General features: G+C 43.5%; 1 protein-coding gene across 4 annotated transcripts in view; it reads left to right on the top strand.

The window, feature by feature from the left end:
- Nucleotides 1-3,645: 3,645 nt before the first annotated feature.
- The window catches only part of Gabra5 (gamma-aminobutyric acid type A receptor subunit alpha 5), a 105,668-nt gene continuing 89,164 nt past the window's right edge, over nucleotides 3,646-20,149 (top strand). Inside the window, exons 1-3 of one of the 4 annotated variants that reach the window (XM_087551803.1) lie at nucleotides 3,646-3,812; nucleotides 5,272-5,331; nucleotides 5,690-5,849. Coding sequence is in view for 1 of the 4 variants with exons in the window: in NM_017295.2 (NP_058991.2) it covers nucleotides 5,764-5,849 (86 nt within the window). In the remaining 3 variants the exon portion in view is untranslated. 4 annotated transcript variants of the gene reach the window in all.

The following is a 20,149-nucleotide window of genomic DNA, read 5'->3' as shown; positions in this document are numbered from 1 at the left end:
CATGCCCATCTCCTTCCCAGACTCTACACACCCAGCTCACGTCATCTCTTGTGACTTTCACCTTGAAATTGAGTCTTCATAATCACACGAAGAAAGCACATACAGTTCCATAAGTAGGTCTCTCATTCCACACGCGTGTACTCTTAGCTTGTAGACTACTGCGTGCTCTGCTTGATGGGCTTTTTCTTAGAGGTATCACTAATAAGTGAAATGCTATGGCTTAAAATCGATCTACTTTATAATTTGGAATATGCATACACAGGGTAATTATAAATGTGTGCACTGCCTCCTTCAGTCTCATCCTTGGTCCTTCTGTATGGTTGGGAACTCTTAAAGTCCACCCCCTCAGCAAATTTTAAATGTATAACACGATGTTGCTAATAGGTGTCAAAGTGCTATATATTTCATATTTATATACTAATTCCTGTTCATATATGAGCAGAAGCACACAGACATATACATATACACATAACCACATATGTATGGTAACATGCTAATATAGCATCTCCATCCCATGCAAGCTGATCAAGTTCTTCTCCTTTAGGCTTTATTTCCATGCCCTCTATTTGGAGGATATATCTGAAAAAAAAAACCCATAATGCTCATTTTGAAAAGATATTTGGGTCCCTATGTCCATATTAACATTTTTCATAATAGTCAAGATATGGAAGGTAGCACAAATGTATGCTGATCATTGAAAGCATAAAGAGAATGTATAAATTATATGAAATATTCTCTAGCCCTAACAATGAAGGATGTTCTGCTGTTTGTAACAACATGGATGAAACTGACAGAGATGCTAAGTAAAATGAGCGAGGCATTGAAAGAAAGATGCCACATAGGCTCGCTAATGTGATACACCTGTCATGTTTTAGGTAACTATACCCTATACAGCATCCATCTACATAAGCATAGCTACCACTCAGCCTATTGTACATGTAGTGGTACTCTGTATTTATTGGTATATGGAGTCAGTGCTTCTTTTGCTAAAATGTCCCTCCATCCATTACACAGCTACTCTGGGAGTAACTATTTTAGGCTTTCACATTAGAAATAAAATACAGAATGAGCCAGTATGGGGATTATGTGGAACTGGGGTGCCCTCTACTGTTTTCCAGACTTAAAGCTACGATGTTTACTTTCATTCAATAAAAGGAGAATTGCTAATGAACAAACAGAAATGTGGTCAGGACTATTAGCCAGGACAAACACTGCATTCAAAGTTACCCCAAATTTGTTGAAAGGACAGTACGTAGACTTCTGGAATCAAACATTTCTGTAAGCCTTGGGTTCTTGGTCAGAATTCCTTCAGCCCCATCTATGTTGATTATCTTATAGCTGTGTTGAATATCATGTAAACATCCAGGGGAGAGTGTGACAACACTTCATCACAGGAAGGGGGATGGAACTTAAGCAATATGATCACACACAAGGGTTTTGTTGGTGATGACTGGATTTGGAGGTAGTGTTGTAACCTGGGCTTACTTCAAATTCACGATTCGTCTCCAGCCGCCCAGGTACTGGGCTTAGAGGTGTTTGTCCCATGCTCAGTTCAATAGTTTTAAGGAATGGATTTTATTTTTCATAATTTTCATTTTTATGTTTAAAGGTGTTGTTATGAAACTGGTGGTCCAAAACATTAAAATAGCAAATGTAGCCTGTCAAAAGAAAAGGTTCAGACACAGTTGATATTTAGTTCATGACAAATTAATATTCATAACTATGCTAATACAGAAGTTATCCTATTAGTACATGGAGTTGTTTTTTGTTGTTGTTGTTTGTTTTTTTGGTTTTTTTTTTGCCAAAATAGCCCTAGCTACTTTGCGTTCAGCTTTCTACTCACTAATTATTTAAGTCTTCCTACTTGCATTATGCTATAGTATTAGTCAAGAGGATAGCAGATGCCTTGGCATTTGTAAATCTAGAATTAACACACAATAAGTGAAAAGCACATTAAGCTAGTTATAAATTCAAATCAACTTTTTAAAAAACTCAGTGATTTTATTTGTTATGTTATATTTGCAACACCATGAGGAAAAAATTAGAATAGACAGCTTGCAGGAAGGAAAGGTCCTTTTGGGCGGAGTCCTAGAGATTTCAATAGCGTTGCCTCTGAGTTTGTGGCTACTTAGTCCTTTGTGGCTGTGAGTGCAGGATTCAGGACGGTGCTCATCAGGAGCAACAAGTCAGAGGGGTTGTCCCCCCATTCCCTTTCAAGGACACACTTCCAATGGCCCAACACTTAACACCAGTCACCTCTCTTCACCAGTCTCACTGTCAGGTAACCAAGACTCTGGAACTTGAACCTTCAGAGGACATTCAGAATCTTACCTATAAAATACTCAGGGAACTTTTAGAGCCATATCTTCAGAGAACTGGGCAAATGGAGAAATGCTTGTGTTCGTTTTATCCATCTTAGAAAAGCCACTTGAAAGAATATCTTCTATTTCATGAAGAACTCCTTGACTCAGAGTTAAGACTATGGCTAACTGTATAGTTATGGTAAACACTATTACTGGTGCACAAAAGGTAACGTTTCTATTCTGTTTCTGAAATAATTTTAAAGTTAATCATTTTGGGAAAACCAGAATTTCAGTAATGTGTAGAAGTACCATCAGGTACTTTGAAAAACCCCGTGACTAACAAAACTGGAGAATGAGTAAAGGCTTGGGTGGGTTTTTCTGCTCAGCGTTGTTAGAAAAGGGTCCAGAAGGAAGAGATAGATTTAACTGTTCTTTCTGTCACTTAGAAGTCACTGAACAGTCTGTCCCCCACAAATTTGCAGCACCAAAGCAAATTCCGAGGTTTCACTTTAAGTCTTTTCTGGTGTTTTGTTTTTAGACAGGTTCACATGTATCTTAGGTGGGCAAAGACTTCTCAGTATAATGCACAATAACCTTGATCTTCTGCTCTGCCTCCTGGGTTCTGGGATTGTAGGAATTGCCAACCGTGTAGGGATTACGTAGTGCAGGGAATGGAACCCAGTGCTTCCTGCAGGCTCAGCAAGCACAAAGCCTACTCCAGTGGAAACAGCACACTGCAGTCAAGGAGCCTCAGCGTCCAGTTTGTGTAGCATTTGAAAGGGCCTCTTTCTGCCCAGTGCTAATTGGTCCTGGCTGCCCTTGCCTCGCAGAAATTATGCTACTGACATTGGACCAACATGTTAATCAACCGCATGTGCCCGCAGAGGTGATGTCTTCCTTCCAGGCCCAGAGGGTCACCGGAAAGCCTTGCATTGCCTGTGACCTACTTTTAAATCAGTGACCCCATACCCTGTCTCTGCACTAAGGATTCTATAGCTTGTCAAGGAATGAGTCTTCAGTAACCCCTTAAACATGCCCTGCTACTGTGAAAGGGTTTCATTATCAGCTCCAGCAATGATTACTATCGGTGAATTAAATGACGAGCTTCTCTTGTACCAGTTTCCTTCTGAATAGAATGGCTGGGTAACTCCAAGGTTGCTCCTGAGGACTGAGGAAGAACAGAAAGTGCTGGCCATCCTACCTGACCTAAGCATCCACCTAGGTTACAGACGCTGCTGCCAGTCTCCACACCTTTTCTCCTCTGTCCTAAAAGGTGACTAGCGGTTATTCTAAGGGGGGGGGGGGGAACCAAATATGCTTCTAATGCCCACAAGCAACTTCAGCAGAAACGTGGTCTTCCCCGAAGCGGGTCAGACTTGCCCTCGCTGGACTGAGCAGGGGCTGGGGGCCGGGGGCCGGGCATTTGGTGAGAGTCTGGCGGCCTCTACCGGGCGCCTAGGCAGAGGGACGTTCCTCAAACCCAGAGACGACATGTGGCGCTTTGGAGAGGTGAGAGCGAGCGAGCGCGAGTCCGCCGGGGGCGCTGGGGGAATCTGCAGCCGGGCAGCGCGCGGCCTCAGGCCCGGCGCGAAGCAGAGCCGCAGGGCGGCGGCGGGAGCGCGGGGCTCCCGGACTGCACGGCGCCGAGCGCCGGGCAAGTTCGCGCCGGCAGCATGGGGCGGTGACCCCTCACCGGCCCACCGCGCCCGCCGCAGGGACAGCGGGCGGCGGCGAAGCAGGATGCGCCCTCGCCGACGGCTCGCTAGCCGGCGTAGGGTAAGGAGCTGCGGCGGCCACCGTTGCGGGCACCCGGGCCTCAGGACCGGTAGGAGCGCAGAGCAGTTGGGCGCTCGCGGATACCGCAGCGCAAACTTTGCCCGGAGACTGCGGAGGCCACCGGCACGGAGGGCAGGGGATCCGGTGGCGCGGCTGGACGGGGCTCCGGGCGCCGCGCCTCCCGGTTCGCTGTAGACAGCAGATAGCCGCTGCCTGCCACCGTCGCGGAGCTCGCCCGCCTGGAAGGAGGCTCCCGCCCGATAGCAGGGGCGCGCGGTGGGCGCGGGCCCCACTTGGTGTCGCGCGCCTGTCGCGCGGGTTGCTCGAGGCCGGGCTCTGGCTGCGCTGCCACTGCACCGCGCGCAGCAGAGGAGGAAGGCGCTGCCTGGCGAGCGCTCAGCCGGCCGGCTCAGGGGGCTAAGGAGGTCTGGAGGGCTCGGCGCGAGCCTGAGGGCCGGACCACTAGAGGTATCGGGTGGCGCTGCGGAGCGGCAGCAGGTGCGGGGTGGCGGAGGCTGCGGCTCCGCAGTGCCATCCCTTATTCCACCTGCGCTGTGCGCCAGCACTGGTGAGCTCGCGCGGGGATCTGGGGTCCCCCAGAAGAGCAGTCTCGCGGTGGGGATCGGGAAGTCGGGGGCTCAGGGGAGGCAAAAGAAACCGCCCGGGTTTTCCCCGCATGCGGCGCCGCGTGCTCGCCTCCTAGACTCGCCAGGCTACGGGCGCCTAGCCCTAGGATTCGCCCAGGCGACCACCTCATGCCAGCTTTCTATTCTTGAATGGAATATCAGAGGGCCTTCTCCTCTGAGATGGAAGTACCTGTTGTGTGCCTTCTTCAGTTCTAGACATTTTTTGGGGGAAGAGGGGTCTCCTTAGAAAGGCGTTTCTTTTGGAACTCTGGCTTACTAGTGTACATTGAGCATCTATTTGCGTTATGCGCATGTTGAGATATTATGTGCCTTCCCTAAGGTTGTTGCTGGCCCAGGGGCAGTGCTTGCTTCGATTTCCACTGCGCTAACCAGAGTCTAGCTAAGAACAGAGATTATTTTCCAAGCGTCGTGATTATTAAGCCATGTAGTCCTGGGGGCAGGTTGCCAACCCAGAAAGTCTGACCCTCACAGGCAAGTCTACCATTGCGATCCTGTAGATGTGTTTCTGACATGTGCCTTTCCCCCCTCTTCCCACACACTTTCAGCACCTTGCAGAACCAGAAGCAGCTTGCTGGCTTTGAACGTGTGGCAAATATTTCAGAAAGGTAAATTTATCTCACTTGTGGATTTGATAGATGCAAAATGCAATTGTCCGATAACTTTAAGCCCTATGTTAATAACTGGGTCATTTATGCCATGCTAAAACAGTACACTATCGAGGGATGCAAGCAGTCTGTTAGGACGACTGCACACTCTGTAAAAGTGGACTAAAGCTGTCCTGTCACCTTTTTACACCGCCTTGCTGCCCAGAGAAGGTGGTGCAAACTGTGCTGGCACAGTCTGCTGGTAACAAGGGCCAGGCTCCAGGCTTTGTCAGCTTCACTGTGGCAGCAGCATGGTTGGATTCGCTGTAGTGATGGGAATATCCATGTTCATGTGCTTCTCCCCTTGATGCACTTTCAGCTTCAAGATCAAGTTGGAGGAAAGGACGGTTTTTCTTCTAAATTCATCTGCTTCAACTATTATTCTTACTGGGAATGGACAATGGAATGCTCTCTAGATTTATCATGACCAAAACCCTCCTTGTCTTCTGCATTTCCATGACCTTATCCAGTCACTTTGGGTAAGTTGTCCCCTGTGCTTTCATTGTGTGGTCTTGGGGACCTGTGCTGTTGTGAAGCCGGTAGATCAGGACAGCCCCTGGTTGCCACCTCTGCAGTCCTGCACCTTCTGGTTTGTGTTGAATATGTCCTGACCCATGCTTTCTTCCTGAACAAAGCTGTTCCTGGTGCAGGGTCTCGGAAATTAGTTAGACAAAAGGAAAGAGGGTTTTGCAAGTGGAAGCAGAAGATAGTTTAAAGGAAGCTGTTTCCTCCTACTCGGGTTGGAAGAGATTCAGAAGTTCATTTGTTTTAAGGACATCTGCTGCTGTTAGACAAGTGTGCCACACTTTGATTCTCTCCTTGGGTCCATTATGACACTCATTTTTTTCAAGCCAGGCTAGTGCTATATATGTGTCATGGAAAGGGATCCACAATAGTCTTGGCCTGGGCCAAGTACAGAGATCATAAACTACGACTGGCTCATCCCTGCGGTTTTGGAAATGTCGTTTCCCCTGACCGCTCTCATCTGAGCCTTCAGTGTCTCTGTACTAATACCAGCCTTCCTTGCCACACTAGTAATACCTCTCATTCAAGATGCATGCTGTTAGAAGGCAACCAATGTCCGTCTTCTCTCCTCTGTCCCTCGCTGCCCCAAATTGTCCTGGCTAATCAAAAGGATTGCAGGTTGAAGTACTCCCACTGAACAGAGTGTGCTGCTTGACTTCCTGTTTACCAGTGCTCTTTCCCAAGGGAACACTTGGGATACTTAAAAGGACTGCAGCGCACAGTCACCTGTTTCCATTCGTATGGCCAGTGTACAGGCTACTTGGCAGGCGTTCACAGGTCCACTCTGCTGAACAAAATCTCCGTGAGGGCTGGGGCTTGTGCCTGGGGCAGTTACAATGTATTCTGAGTATCTGAGAAAGTCTTGTCAGTCTGTCTTTCCTATCTCCTCTCATCTCTCATACCTCTGGCATCTTTCTTCTTTCCTCTCTTGCCTCATCTTCCCCCTATCTATCTCTGTTGCCACTATGTGTATGCTTCTGTCTCTGTCTCTTTTCTCTCGTCGTCTCTTGTTCTTTGTCTCTCTTCCTCTGTTCAAATTGGAAGGGTCAGAAAGGCAGAGAATGTCGAGAGCACAGGCAGAAAATGTCATTCCCCAGCAAGGACAACTTTTCATGCCAGGAAAAAAAAATGTCTTTGTGGGCTGTTTCCCAGTCCTGTGCATTTATCATGTACACATGTGCAGAATATGCTCTAGAGTCCATTTTTGTTTTTCAGGTCAAATGCTTGGGGATTTTGGTTCTGAAACCAAGCCTGTCTAGCAGGTTGTATGTTCCATTGATTATAAGGCACACCATGAACGATGTGTGAGGGCCTACTTATTAGGTGCTATTCTTGCCTTGCTTAAAGTGGGGGAAACATGTTCCCTATCCCTGAACCTTTGATTCTTAATGTACTATATGACGGCTTTTCTTTGCAAGTTTTTAAATTAAATCCTATAAATTGTAGTTTCTCCATTGCTTTTCTGAATGGAAGGTGTCTGTGAATGAAGTCTCATGAATATTCATCACTGCAAATTAATACATTAAAATAGTTGGCTTGTTTTCTGATATCCTATGTATACTGGGAGACATTTTAAAAGTGATGCCCATGCTGAGCTGTGCTATCTTGGTAACATACAGTTTGTAGGATTAGTACAATAATTCTGACTATGAATAGAATAAGGCAGGAAAAGCTATTACACTTTCTGGTAGTACAAGTCTGAAGTAGAAAGTTATGTGTATGAGTTTAGTTAGTTTCTTATTTGTGTTATTTTACAAGGTCTTCTACAAAATGCAGATTGAGCTTGTCAGTTTCTGGAAGGAAATTCTAAGTCTGAGGATAGCCCTCAATCTCTCAAAAGCATTAACTGTTGTAGAAGGTATTCATCTTTCAGATAGAAAGATTTTCATGGTTTTAGAGTCTATTATAAAGCAATACCTACAAACTGCAGGAAATGTGTGAGGTGCAGACTACTTTATGAACTTGTACCAACTCCCAGGTTATCATACTTTCCCTTCTGGTTCCTACCACTGCCTGCTCTCCTGTGTATTGTATATATCTGCATACGTCTGTATATATCTGTATTGTCTTCTACATATTCAGCTTTTTGTTGGTTTTGGGCCCTACCTTTCCACAATTACAAATTCTTTAGGCTGTGTGATTTTTAACATGGATAGATACTGTAGCAGAGCAAAGTGGGCTGACATTAGCTATTTCCCTACTTTGGGACATTTACATCATTTCTCATTTTCCTGCTCTAGATTCTCTTGTAGAGGACACATTCGGTTTGGAAATTTCTTAAGAATTTGCACTTGTTTCTATTAGAAGACACACAGACTGGTCCAAGCATAGCAGAGGACTGCCTTGTCTGGCCTCAGTGGGAGAAGACGAGCCCAATCTTCCAGAGATCTGAGGCTCCAGGGAAGGGGGATGCCTGGGGTTGGGGGAGAAGAGGAGCACCTTCTCAGAGGCAATGGGGGTGGGGTGGGATGAGGAGCTGTGATAGGGAGACTCATTGAGGGGGAGTGATGCATGGAAAGTAAATGGATAAAATAATTAATAAAAAAAGATAATCTTATGATTGGAATTATACACCAGGTACTGTGGAGACCAGCAAAACACACTGCACACTGAACACATCATAAGACATATCAATCCCCCACTTGTTCCTTCTTAAATGAGGTTCTGCTTGCTTTCAGATTAATTGTAGGTAGGAATAATTGTGTTGAAACCCAGGCAATTTCATAACATTTCCTTGACTTTAGGTCTTGACAGAATGCAAAGTACCCAATATCATAAGGTTTTAAGTCAATCCCCGGAGCCTCGTTATGAGCTCAGTATCATTAGCCCCATTCTGCAGTTGGCAAAGTGGGACGGATAAGTATCTAAGCAGGGAGCTCTACCCAGTCAGCACCTGCTGGCTCTCCTCACTCTGCACCGCTCTGTGTCATTTTGCTCAGTTTCACCCTGTGCTTTTTTTTTTCTCTGACTACAATTTTGAAATATGTCAAAGCAATCTAGAAGCTGGGAGGATATGGACCTGAAATGTATTGTCCACTTTGGGCTTTTTCTGTACTCTGAAATTGGGGAAAAGAACAAGTTGAACAAATTCTCTGTCCTATCCTCCCTCCACCAAAGAAAGGATTTCTGTGATTGAACTTCAAAGGAAGTTGAAAAGGGAAGTTACAAAGGTCCTGGTTTGATCACTACTTAGTCACGGAACTGCTGATGCTCCGAAGTATGCCCAGGAGACTTGAGAGCTGGCAGGAGTAAGGAGTTCTATGCAAAGGGCAGGAGAGAATGAGAAAGAAACAACATACAAGGTTCTGCACAGGTACAAGTTGACACAACACATTTGTAAAAACCTGCACATTCAGCAACAAAAGATGCACTTGTGAAGAGGGAAGTGTATTTGGTGATTACATAAGATAGTTCAAGCAAACTTGCTTTGAAAATAGCAAGAGAATTATATGACTTTCTCCACATCTTTTTCCAAATTTAATCACCAAGAGTTCATTTTCGGGGCTGGGGATTTAGCTCAGTGGTAGAGCGCTTGCCTAGCAAGCACAAGGCCCTGGGTTCAGTCCCCAGCTCCGAAAAAAAAAAAGAGTTCATTTTCAATAGTTTTTTAAATTTTATTATACATTGTGAATGATAGAGCATACAACTGAACCAAGGCCTTCTAGTCAGTCTTTGCTATGGCCCATGCAAATAGATGGACTTATTGAAGCCATTACAGCTATTTTAATGAAACCAGCACAGTATAGAAAAATTAGCACTGAAACACTATGGGATCTAATTGCTGCCAAATTAGTTTAAACTAGAGTTAACTTATCAACATTTAAAATCATACTTTACCAGACTTGATAGGCCAGTGACAATTGCAAAGCACATTTGAGGGTTATCAGCTCAATAGATAATGCCAGATTCCATTCACTTACTGGTATTAGAGTAGAGATTTGTTCATTGAAAGGGAAATGTATTTTAATTTTTATTACAGTGGAACTGCAATTCAAATACATGTTGGAAAACAATATGTTTAAATTGGCAATGAAAAGCAAGCTCTTACAAACAAGAAGAAAGATCTTTCTCTGTGTACATGTGCGCCAGCTTGGCCTTGTGTCCCACAAAGAGGGTCCTTTTCATCCTCCCTCCTATACTCAAGGGCAGATGCTGCTTCTCACTGGAGCTGTAGGCATGTCTGAATCATATCTTTTGAAGCTGGAAGTTGGCTTGCATACCCTCAGATAACCGACTCATCCTTTTCCAGAGCGGCAGGTTCCCGAGGCTCAGGGCACACAGTCAGTATAATGTTTGTAAGAGCACCATAGCAGTGCAGTCAAACCAACTAGGAGGGACAGAACTGCTCTGATGGCTCTTCTTGGAAGCTGCAGAGAGGGACAGGCAGAGAGGAGGAAGGGGAAACTGCACAGCGCCTTAGTGGAGTTAGAGAGCCATCTCAAACTTTGTTTTACAAGACAGAAAGCAGGGCCTATTTCCAGACTCTTGACTTTATAAAGCTGACTTTAAGGATGTTTGATGCACCCGTGCTCAGTGAACAGCACTCAGGACAGCAGAGAGCACAGCTCTGGGAAGGAGGATAGCCCTAAGCTCCAGGATGATTCACTAGCTGGGTTCTGGGTAGAGGGGTGTGTGTGTGTGTGTGTGTGTGTGTGTGTGTGTGTGTGTGTGAACGTGCACAGATTGTGTGTATTTGGATGTTCATGAATATTCAATGGCACAAAACCCACGTTTTAATTGTTGTGCATTTCAAAGGGACGTATTAGAATTAAAGCAAAAAGCAAAGCTCACTCTCCTAGTAGCAAGAATTACCAACAGGCATATAGGTGCTTTGCATGAATTTCAGAATGACGTTGTTAAACCATGCTGTTCAATGTTCGCCAAGTCCTCACTTGGTGCATAAGGAGAGCCCCAACTTTAGAACTTATTGAATTGTGTCCACGTTTTTTGCTGACCAAAGTGGTGGAATCACCCCTTGCCTCCTAGATGCCTGCCAGGGCAAGAGTTCCCATTAGAAAGGCCTCTCCACCATGTCCTAATATTTATGGCTCTGCAGAAAAGAAGAGGGCAAGAGAGGCAATTTATATGTTAGAAACATCCTAAACCAGTAGATGAATCGGATCACTCCTGAGCAGCCCAGGCCAAGCTCACTATGATGTGAGTTTCTGGCAGGTAATGCATAGAGAAGCATCACATGTGGGGAGTAGAAAAGCTCCACCTTATCTGTATTTACGAGCTGTTTCCAAAACAGACAGAATGTAAAAGTCAGAGCAACATAAGGCATTGATTTTCAGTTAAAAAAGAAATTTCCCACCAGTTCACAATCAGTTTGGTTCTACCCCAAGATCACTAATGATAAATACAGAGTCTTGTTGATAGTGGGTCCTTCTATGGAGCCAGAAGTTCCATAACCATCCTGCAGCTCAGTTTCTGAATGTCATACCTGGGGATAATAACGGACCCTTCATCACAAGACTGATTGATATGCAAAATGCTAGACCAGGTTAGTGATTCAGATGGTAAGCAGTGTTCCTGAGCATGGCCTGAGCACAATTAAGACCATCACTTGGGTATAGCCAAGCAGCCTCCCTTGCCTGAGTGTGGTGGAAGTTATCACCCTGCTTTGACAGTAGTATGAATGTGTCCCCTTCCATGTGCTAGGCACCATTATGGATGCTAAGGGCCTAGCTTCAATGAGAGTGTGTTCAGACTTGAAAACGTCAGGCAATGAACAAGCAACAGGGAAGCGATGGTGGTTACTAAAAGAGCAATTCAGAAGGAGATAGTGAATGTGATGGAAGCAGGTGCTATTGCAGGAACCTGAGGGAAGTGGGGTTTAGTAACAGCTCTAATCGTTGAGAAGACCAAACCAGTGTTGGGGAACGGTGATAATGGCAGAACACCACACAAGGAATTGGAAGCCGTCAGAAGCTAGCTTGGCATTGGCGGTGGAGATCCATAGGAGGTATAATCACAGTGTAAGGGAAAGAACTGGACTAGATCTTGGACAACCTGCCATGTTGGGTAACTTTACCTGGAGAGTAACAGAGGGCCATGGAGTGGAGTGGAATTTTTATGTTTGTTAGTATTTTTGTTTTATTATTGGTATATTTGTATTATTATTTATTTTATTATTTGTCTCATATAGCCCATGTTAGTTATGAACTCTCTATGAAGCCAAGGAAGGACATGAACCCCTGATCCTTTTACCTCCATCCCTGACTTGTGAGATGACTGCATGTATCATGGTGCCCAGTTTATGCAGGACTAGGGTCAAGCTTAGGGCTTTGTGCAATTTAGGTGAGCACTTTACCAACTGAACTACAGCCTCATCCCATTTTACTGTTTTGGACATAAGAATGGTTGATGTTATGTAATCCTCCTACCATAGACTGTACCAAGTCGTCTCATGGTCCTATTTAGAAGTGGACCTTAGCATTTCATCCCCTGTTAGAGCAGAGTAAAGAGAATTAAGTGGAATCCGGGGTAAGAAGAGGAGAGATGAAAGTGGTATGCAGTCAGTTAAGAGGTATTCACATCAGGACACATCTGTTTTGACTAGTGGGATGTGTGGATGGTCTGACATAGGCACGAGGAAAGATTAAGGGTCAAGGATACTCCATCAACTCTTTCTTCTATCACTGAGATGGAGAAGAAGGTAGAAGATGTTTGTGCTTTATAAGTCCTTGAAGAAGCCACATCCATATCCAAGTAGCTAGGGCAGGCCTTTGGAGATGGGGAGCTAGAGGCCAGAAAAGGACTGGGCTGCATCATGATTTAAAAGACAATGGGCATGAGAACTGATAGAAACTGAGCATAGGCATTAATGAGTTTAAGAGGGTATAAACAAGACTGAGAGGTTCAGAGAAGAGGAAAAAGAGTATAGCAGGACACAGTAGCTTAAGGATTCAAGCAAGATTTTAGGTTCAAGCTACATAACATAACACTGTCATAAAAAATAAACCATTAATTCCAACACTTGGGAGGCAGAGACAGGCGGATCTCTATGAGTTGGAGGCCACTCTGGTCTACAAAATGAATCAGGCTATTATACAGAGAAACCTTGTCTCAAAAACCAAAACAACAACCAACCAACCAACCAACCAAAACCATCAAATATGAAGGGGCTCGGGGCCCCATATGAACAACAATGCCAAGCAACCAGAGCTTCCAGGGACTAAGCCACTACCAAAAGACTATACATGGACTGACCCTGGGCTCCAACCTCATAGGTAGCAATGAATAGCCTAGTAAGATCACCGGTGGAAGGGGAAGACCTTGGTCCTGCCAAGACTGAACCCCCAGTGAGTGTGATTGTTGGGGGGAGGGTGGTAATGGGGGAGGATGGGGAGGGGAACACCAATGTAAAAGGGGAGGTGGAGGGGTTAGGGGGATGTTGGCCCGGATACCAGGAAAGGGAATAACAATCGAAATGTAAATAAGAAATGCTCAAGTTAATAAAGATAAAAAAAAAAAAAAACTCCATCAAATATGCACACAACAGCCAGAACCTAAAGAGAAGAGTTTTCAGAAACCAAGAGGAGAAAGCTCTGTAGGAAGGGAGACGCAGTCATTTCTGCTGAATGTAACTACTGGGCCCATGAAGGTGGGTGATTGGTCTTGACTTTTGGATCTGCCCATTCAGAGTTTCATCTTGGCCTTTAGCAAAAGTTATAGGTGATAGGTGGCAGGATCTAGATAGGAGCGGCTGTAAGAGAGGGAAGGGAGGTGTGTGTGTGTGTGTGTGTGTGTGTGTGTGTGTGTGTGTGTGTGTGTGTGTGTGTAATATATATGGTTTTTCCAGGGAATTTTCTGAGAAGAGGAACAAAGGGCAGGGTAATTTGTAGGTGCTGTAGCCTGTAGAGCTCCAGTGATGAGCTTTGGGATTATGATCCAGGCAGCAGAGAACCTGCAGAAAGGGTCCTGAGGAAGACAACTTTGATTTGGGTAACTGAAGGGCATCATGGTGAAGCTCTGTGAGCATGAGGAAAACCCCCCAAAAAATTTTAAGGCCAGAAGAAATACAACTAACTAATGACATTTGAGTGTCCATCTCTTGTCACCATTGTTGTCTCCTGAGTTATTTTCCAATCTTACTTCTCCCAAGTCTGTAATTTATAAGCAGACCATGATCTTGGTCAAAAACAAAACAAAACAAAACACAACAACAACAACAACAACAACAACAACAACAACAACAACAACAAAAACCCTGCAGGTTTCCATTACCTTGAAGAAGATTTTAAAAGTATAGCGTGACGGGGGGAGGGGGATGTTTGCCCGGAAACCGGGAAAGGGAATAACACTCGAAATGTATATAAGAAATACTCAAGTTAATAAAAAAAAAAAGTATAGCGTGGCATTCAAAGTGTTTTATAAACTTGTATGTGATTAGTTTCCTTAGGTTACAATTTTGAGTTTTAAAAGTTTTGTGGTATTGATGAGTGAACTTAGAGCCTGGCCCCTTCCAGCACCTGGTGCTTACAGTGCCCTGTTACCCACTGCCTGGTGTTTGCAGTGCTTTGTTACCCAGATGCTAGCCCCTTGCTGTTTTGGTTACCCAGAGGCTAGCCCCTTGCAGTGGTCTGTTACCGAGTGTCTGGCCACTTACAGTACTCTCTTACTGAGGAGCAGTGCCACCCTAGCGCTGGCTTGTATCAGAGGTCTCCCACTCGTCTTCTGCAAATGACAGTTGCCATTTCATTCCAAACCTAGACAGAGTCCATGTTCTCCCTCCCCCTTATGTTCCTATCTTGTCATTCATACTTTGTGAAGTGACACTAGATTCCTGCCCTTTATGTACTCTGCTGAAATTCTCTAGTATGAAAATCGTTCATAATATGTCAGGGACAACTCTGCCTTCTACCTGTGCTTAGATCTCACCAGAGTGAGACACAGGTTCAAACACCATTCATTGAAACCCATCGCTGGCATTGTCCAGGAAGTATTTGAAGACTGTAGGGCTGCTGGGGCCCATGTTACTGGCCCTGGGGCAGTCGATTTGCCTGCATCTTACGCCCAAAACACACACTTTCCACCAGAACCACATAGGAAGATCTCCAGATAGGAGTCAGGCTCCGAAAATACGGTTTCCTTTTCCCTCTGTGATCAGTTAAACCCGTGTCTCCAGGAGCCAGAAACTGAGATGCTAATGCCTGGAAAAGGACAGGAATGAGACAACATTGAGTGAGAAAGATTCCTGTACTTGGAAGATTTCACTCTTGCTGAAGGCATGCACAATTTATTTCACTTACAGACTGCCTGGAAAGCCTGCCTGCTGGTAGATCAGATTTCATGAGATGGTGGTTCCTAAATTCGGTTTATCAGAATCAGAAGTTAGATCACCATGACAGGGATTCCAGTACATTCAGAGCTCTGCAGTACCCACCAGTGTCCCTCCAGCCCCTGCCCCATCCTGTGTCACTGTTTTCACCAGCCTAGAAAACAAGGCTCATTTATGTCATTTATTTGTCAAACTCAACTCATCAGAATCATCAGGTCAAATCCTTGTCCCTTCTATATAAACTAGAAAGGAAATGTAAGAGGGAGTGGTTTTTAAAAGCAGGTTGGGTTGGTTCTATACAGGCCCAACATACCTGCAAATTCTGCATCTGTGGATTCGACCACATATTTTCCATATTTGATTAAAAATCTCCTCTGTAACTGAGAATATATAAACTCTTTTCATTTTGTTATTCCCTAAATAACATGCTTTAATAACATCAGAATAACTAGGTCTAGAGATCATTTAAGTATAAGGAAGGCTGTGTGGAGATGCTATGGAAACCCACAACAAATTATGAAAAGAGACCTGAGCACCCACAGGTTTGGGTTCTATATTGAAAGGTATTTCTGTAGTCTTAATATCTTTTCTACAAGAAATCCAGAGCATTGTGAAATAATATAACATGACAACCAATGGCTGGAATTTAAAAATGTAAACCACAAGTGTGTGTGACATATATTGACAAACGTACTGTCTAGACATGCTAAAGGACTCTTGCCTTTTACAGAGATTTTGAAAGGAGATTAAGAGTTTATTTGTTACCAGTGTACAATTTATGTTAGAGCAGAAATAAACTAAATGTGATAAAAAAGACTTTGCCACAGGGGGAAAAAAAGGAATATCTTTTCTGCCTGGGTTCATGTTCCAACCTCTCCATTGGAAGTCTTACCTGGTTCAGGAAAAAGGCAGGTTCAGACTACATATGCTCCATTGCTAGGAGTCTTTACGGGGTCACCCTCATAGGCTTCTAGGAGTTTCCATTGTCCTGGGTTTTTAGCTCATCTCAAAGATGACCTCCCATTCTAGTTGTCTTTCTAAGTATTCCCTCCCTCCATCTTCCTCTGACCTGATCCCTCCAACCCACACTCTCTCTATCCATCCCCCCTCCTGCATACTCTATTTATTCTACTCCCCCTTCTCGGTGAGATTCATGTGGCTCTCCTAGAGCCCTCCTTGTTACTAAGCTTCTTTGGATATGTGGCTTGTGGCATACTTATCCTTCACTTTATGGCTAATACCCACCTATAAGTGAGTATATGGCATGTTTCCCTTTCTGGGTCTGGGTTACTTCCCTCAGGATGATCTTTTCTAGCTCCATCTATTTGCCTTCAAATTTCATGATGCCATTGTTTTTAGTAGCTGAGTAGTATTCCACTAAATTCCATTTTCTTTATCTGTTCTTCAGTTGAGGGTCATCTAGATTGTTTGCAGTTTCTGGCTATTACAAACAACTGCTATGAATCTAGTTGAGAAGTGTCCTTGTGGCACATTGGAACATTCAGTATATGCCCAAAAGTGGTATAGCTGGGTCTTGAGGTAAATCTATTCTCAATTTTTTGAGAAACCACCAAATTGATTTCCACATTGGCTATACACGTCTGCACTCTCACCAGCCAGGAAGGAGTTTTCCCTTTCCTGCATATCCTCGACAGCATGATCTGTCACTTGAGTTGTAACCGTTGACCTACAATTTGCCTGGCCTACAGGATGTGCAAAGGGTAAAGTTGGAACAGAAATTAAGAAGATGGCTAAGCAATGACTGGTCCAGCTTGAAACCCATGCCAAGAGAGGGGCCCCACCCATGACACTGTGGTATTCTTCTATACTCACAGAGAAGAGTCTAGCATAACTATCATCAGAGAAGCTTCACCCAGAAACTGAGGAGACCCACAGACAAAGATTAGGTAGAGCTGCAGAATCCTGTAGAAGTTGGAGAGCAAGGATGTTAGGAGCCTGAGGAGTCAAGGATACCACAGAAAATTTACAAAATCAACTAACTTGGCTAATAGGGTTTCACAAAGACTGAACTGCCAATCAAGGAGCATGCATAGGATATACCTAGGCCAGCTGCACATATGTAACAGTTGTATAGCTTGCTCTTCATGTGTGACTCTAATAGCAGGAGAGGAGGCTGTATCTGTTTCCTCCCTTTGGGTTTGGATCCCTTCCCCTAACTGGGCTGTTTCGTCTTGCTTCTTTAGGAGAAGATACACCTATTCTTATTGCAACTTGATATGCCAAGGCTGGTTGATATTCATGGGGCCTCTCCTTTTCTGAAGAGAAATGGGGGAGGGTGGATGGGGTGAAGAGGTATGGGAGGAGGAGAGGAAGGGAAACTGTGGCCAGATGTAAATTAACTAACTAACTAACTAACTAACTAACTAACTAACTAACTAAAACTTAAAATGCAGTTTAACAAACATAACAAAATAATCAATTTTCTGAAAGATCAATAAATGTGAAGAGGCCATAACTGGACCACTGGGTATGTGTAGCATGTTCTACTAAGTAATATTGATGAACTCTAAAGAAACTTCCACATTTTAAGAGGATTTGGCTATTTTAGCCTTGATTATATTTGAAGTAAGCTACCAACATTTAAAATTATTTCTTTTATGTTGAAAATACTTGTCAAAACAAAATAGCAGATTTTGTTTCTTTTTAAAAAGATTGATTTATTTATCATGTATAAGTGCACTGTAGCTGTCTTCAGACACACCAGAAGAGGACATCAGATCTTATTACAGATGGTTGTGAGCCAGCATGTGGTATCTGGTATTTGACCTCAGGACCTCTGGAAGAGCATTCAGTGTCCTTAACCACTGAGCTGTCTCTCCAGCCCAGAGATTTAGTTTCACTTCACAAAAAAAATCTAGTCCTTCACAGATCTTTATTTTGCTGCTGAAGCAGTTCATCCACAATTGTGCTAGGAGTTGACCCCATAGAACACTCTCAGCAGTGTTAAGAGGGTGGGTAGGCCTGCCTGGAAGCCACCATCGCGTCACATGATGCTCTTCAGTCACACTGTTTCTCACTGTACACAGATACTAGTACGTCCCAGTTGTTTTCCTTTTCAAGGGCTTTTGTTGAGCCAAATGAGAGTTTCTTTTTGCCTAAGTAGTTCTTAAAGACCTTGCAGCCTCATGGAAGCATAACCAAGTCCTCAGATATCTGTGGGTGAAGGAGGCACCATGCCAGGGGGAAAACAGTACTTGCAATCTCCTCAGTACTGTGAGAATAGGACATTGCATGGCCATGAATTACAGTTCATTTGTTTTTCAGGTTGATTGTGGAAAACAAACAAACAAAATGCCCAAAACAACATGAGCAGAATGCAAACCCTGCTTCTGCCCTAAGAGGCATTTCAGAAGATCTTTATTTCTTGATGTCTTTTTTCCACTCCTCTTGCTATATGACTACTTAAATAGAATAGAAAATATTCCAGACCCCCAGCCCTGAATGCTGCTATGGAAAGAACTAAATAAAGATCAGTACAGGAGGAAATAATGGTAGGACAGGGAAGATATTGAAATTTCTCCAAGAGAAGTGTCATTATGGATAAGTAGTGTGAGTAGACATTTAAAACTGTATCATAAGAATTGTGTATAGCTGGAGAGGCGTCTCAGAAGTTAAGAGCACTGACTGTTCTTCCAGAAGACCTAGATTCAATCCCTAGCTCCCACATGGTGTTTCACAACCATTCATAACTCCAGTTTCAAATGATCTAATACCACCTTTTGGTTTCTGTGGGCACCAGCCATGTACTTGTTATAGAAAGCCACATGCAGGCAAAAGAGCCATGTATATAAAATAAAAAGTAATACATTAAAATATGTGTCCAATAAATGTAAACAGCTCTGGAATTTATAAGTACTCTATCTATCCCTGGAATTGATGAGAATTTGGGTATGAGTAAAGTGAGATTCCAATCCAAGGAACATACGCAAGTGGTCTGAAACAATGAAGCAGTGGGCATAGCACACACACACACACACACACACACACACACACACATATACATATATGTATATATATACAGAGATAGATAGATAGATAGATAGATAGATAGATAGATAGATAGATAGATGGATAGATAGATGGATAGATAGATAGATAGATGGATAGATAGATAGATAGATAGATGGATAGATAGAATGCTAAACAACACTGTGGCTCACTATCATGAAAATAGCCAGTAATACCATCTGATCATTTTTTTCTTGATGGCCAGGGACATTCTTATCCAATATGATTGAAGAACATTTTACAACTGATATGGACAAACTTAGAAAAGTCCTTGAAAGATGAAATAGTTGTTCTTTGATTGTGGAGATATATTCCAAACCTTTGGTGTATGCCTAAAGCTTAGGATAGTATTAAATCCCCCATCTTTTAATTTCTTTTCTGTACTGAACACTGTGGTAAAGTACAGTCTATAAATTAGCTTACTAAGATATGAAGGACAACAATTTAAGTAAAATTTAAATGTTATATACTGTAATGAGATTGCCAACATCATTACCCTTGTACTTCGGACCACTTATGAAGTAAACTAAATTTTACTTGACACTGTACATTACAGTGATTTTGACAGAGCAGCTGAAACAACTCACTTCAACCGAGACAACTATCAAACAACTAACTCGCAGACAGCATATACAGTGTGGATACTCAAAACTATAATTTTTAGAATAATATACAATTTATAAATTCTGAGGAAATTTTATGCTTATTTTTATGCTTAAGACTTTTGTTTGAAGTGGACCTTGGGTACTTTAAATGGCAGAAAATAGACTTATGTGTGAGGAGAGACAATGCTGTTGTTGTTTCCTACAGTTGTATTTTCTCACATATTACTTTTTAAATTGAAGAAATAGTGAGGCCCTTCCAGTGTTAGGCATCTGGACATTGCCTTAAACTGAGAAACCAGACTGACAATCTTTGAATGTCATGAGAAGCAGACTATGA

Source organism: Rattus norvegicus, chromosome 1 (assembly GCF_021556685.1).
Source record: "Rattus norvegicus strain SHRSP/BbbUtx chromosome 1, alternate assembly SHRSP_T2T, whole genome shotgun sequence".
Taxonomy (NCBI): domain Eukaryota; kingdom Metazoa; phylum Chordata; class Mammalia; order Rodentia; family Muridae; genus Rattus; species Rattus norvegicus.
This window is presented reverse-complemented; position numbering and strand designations above follow the sequence as displayed.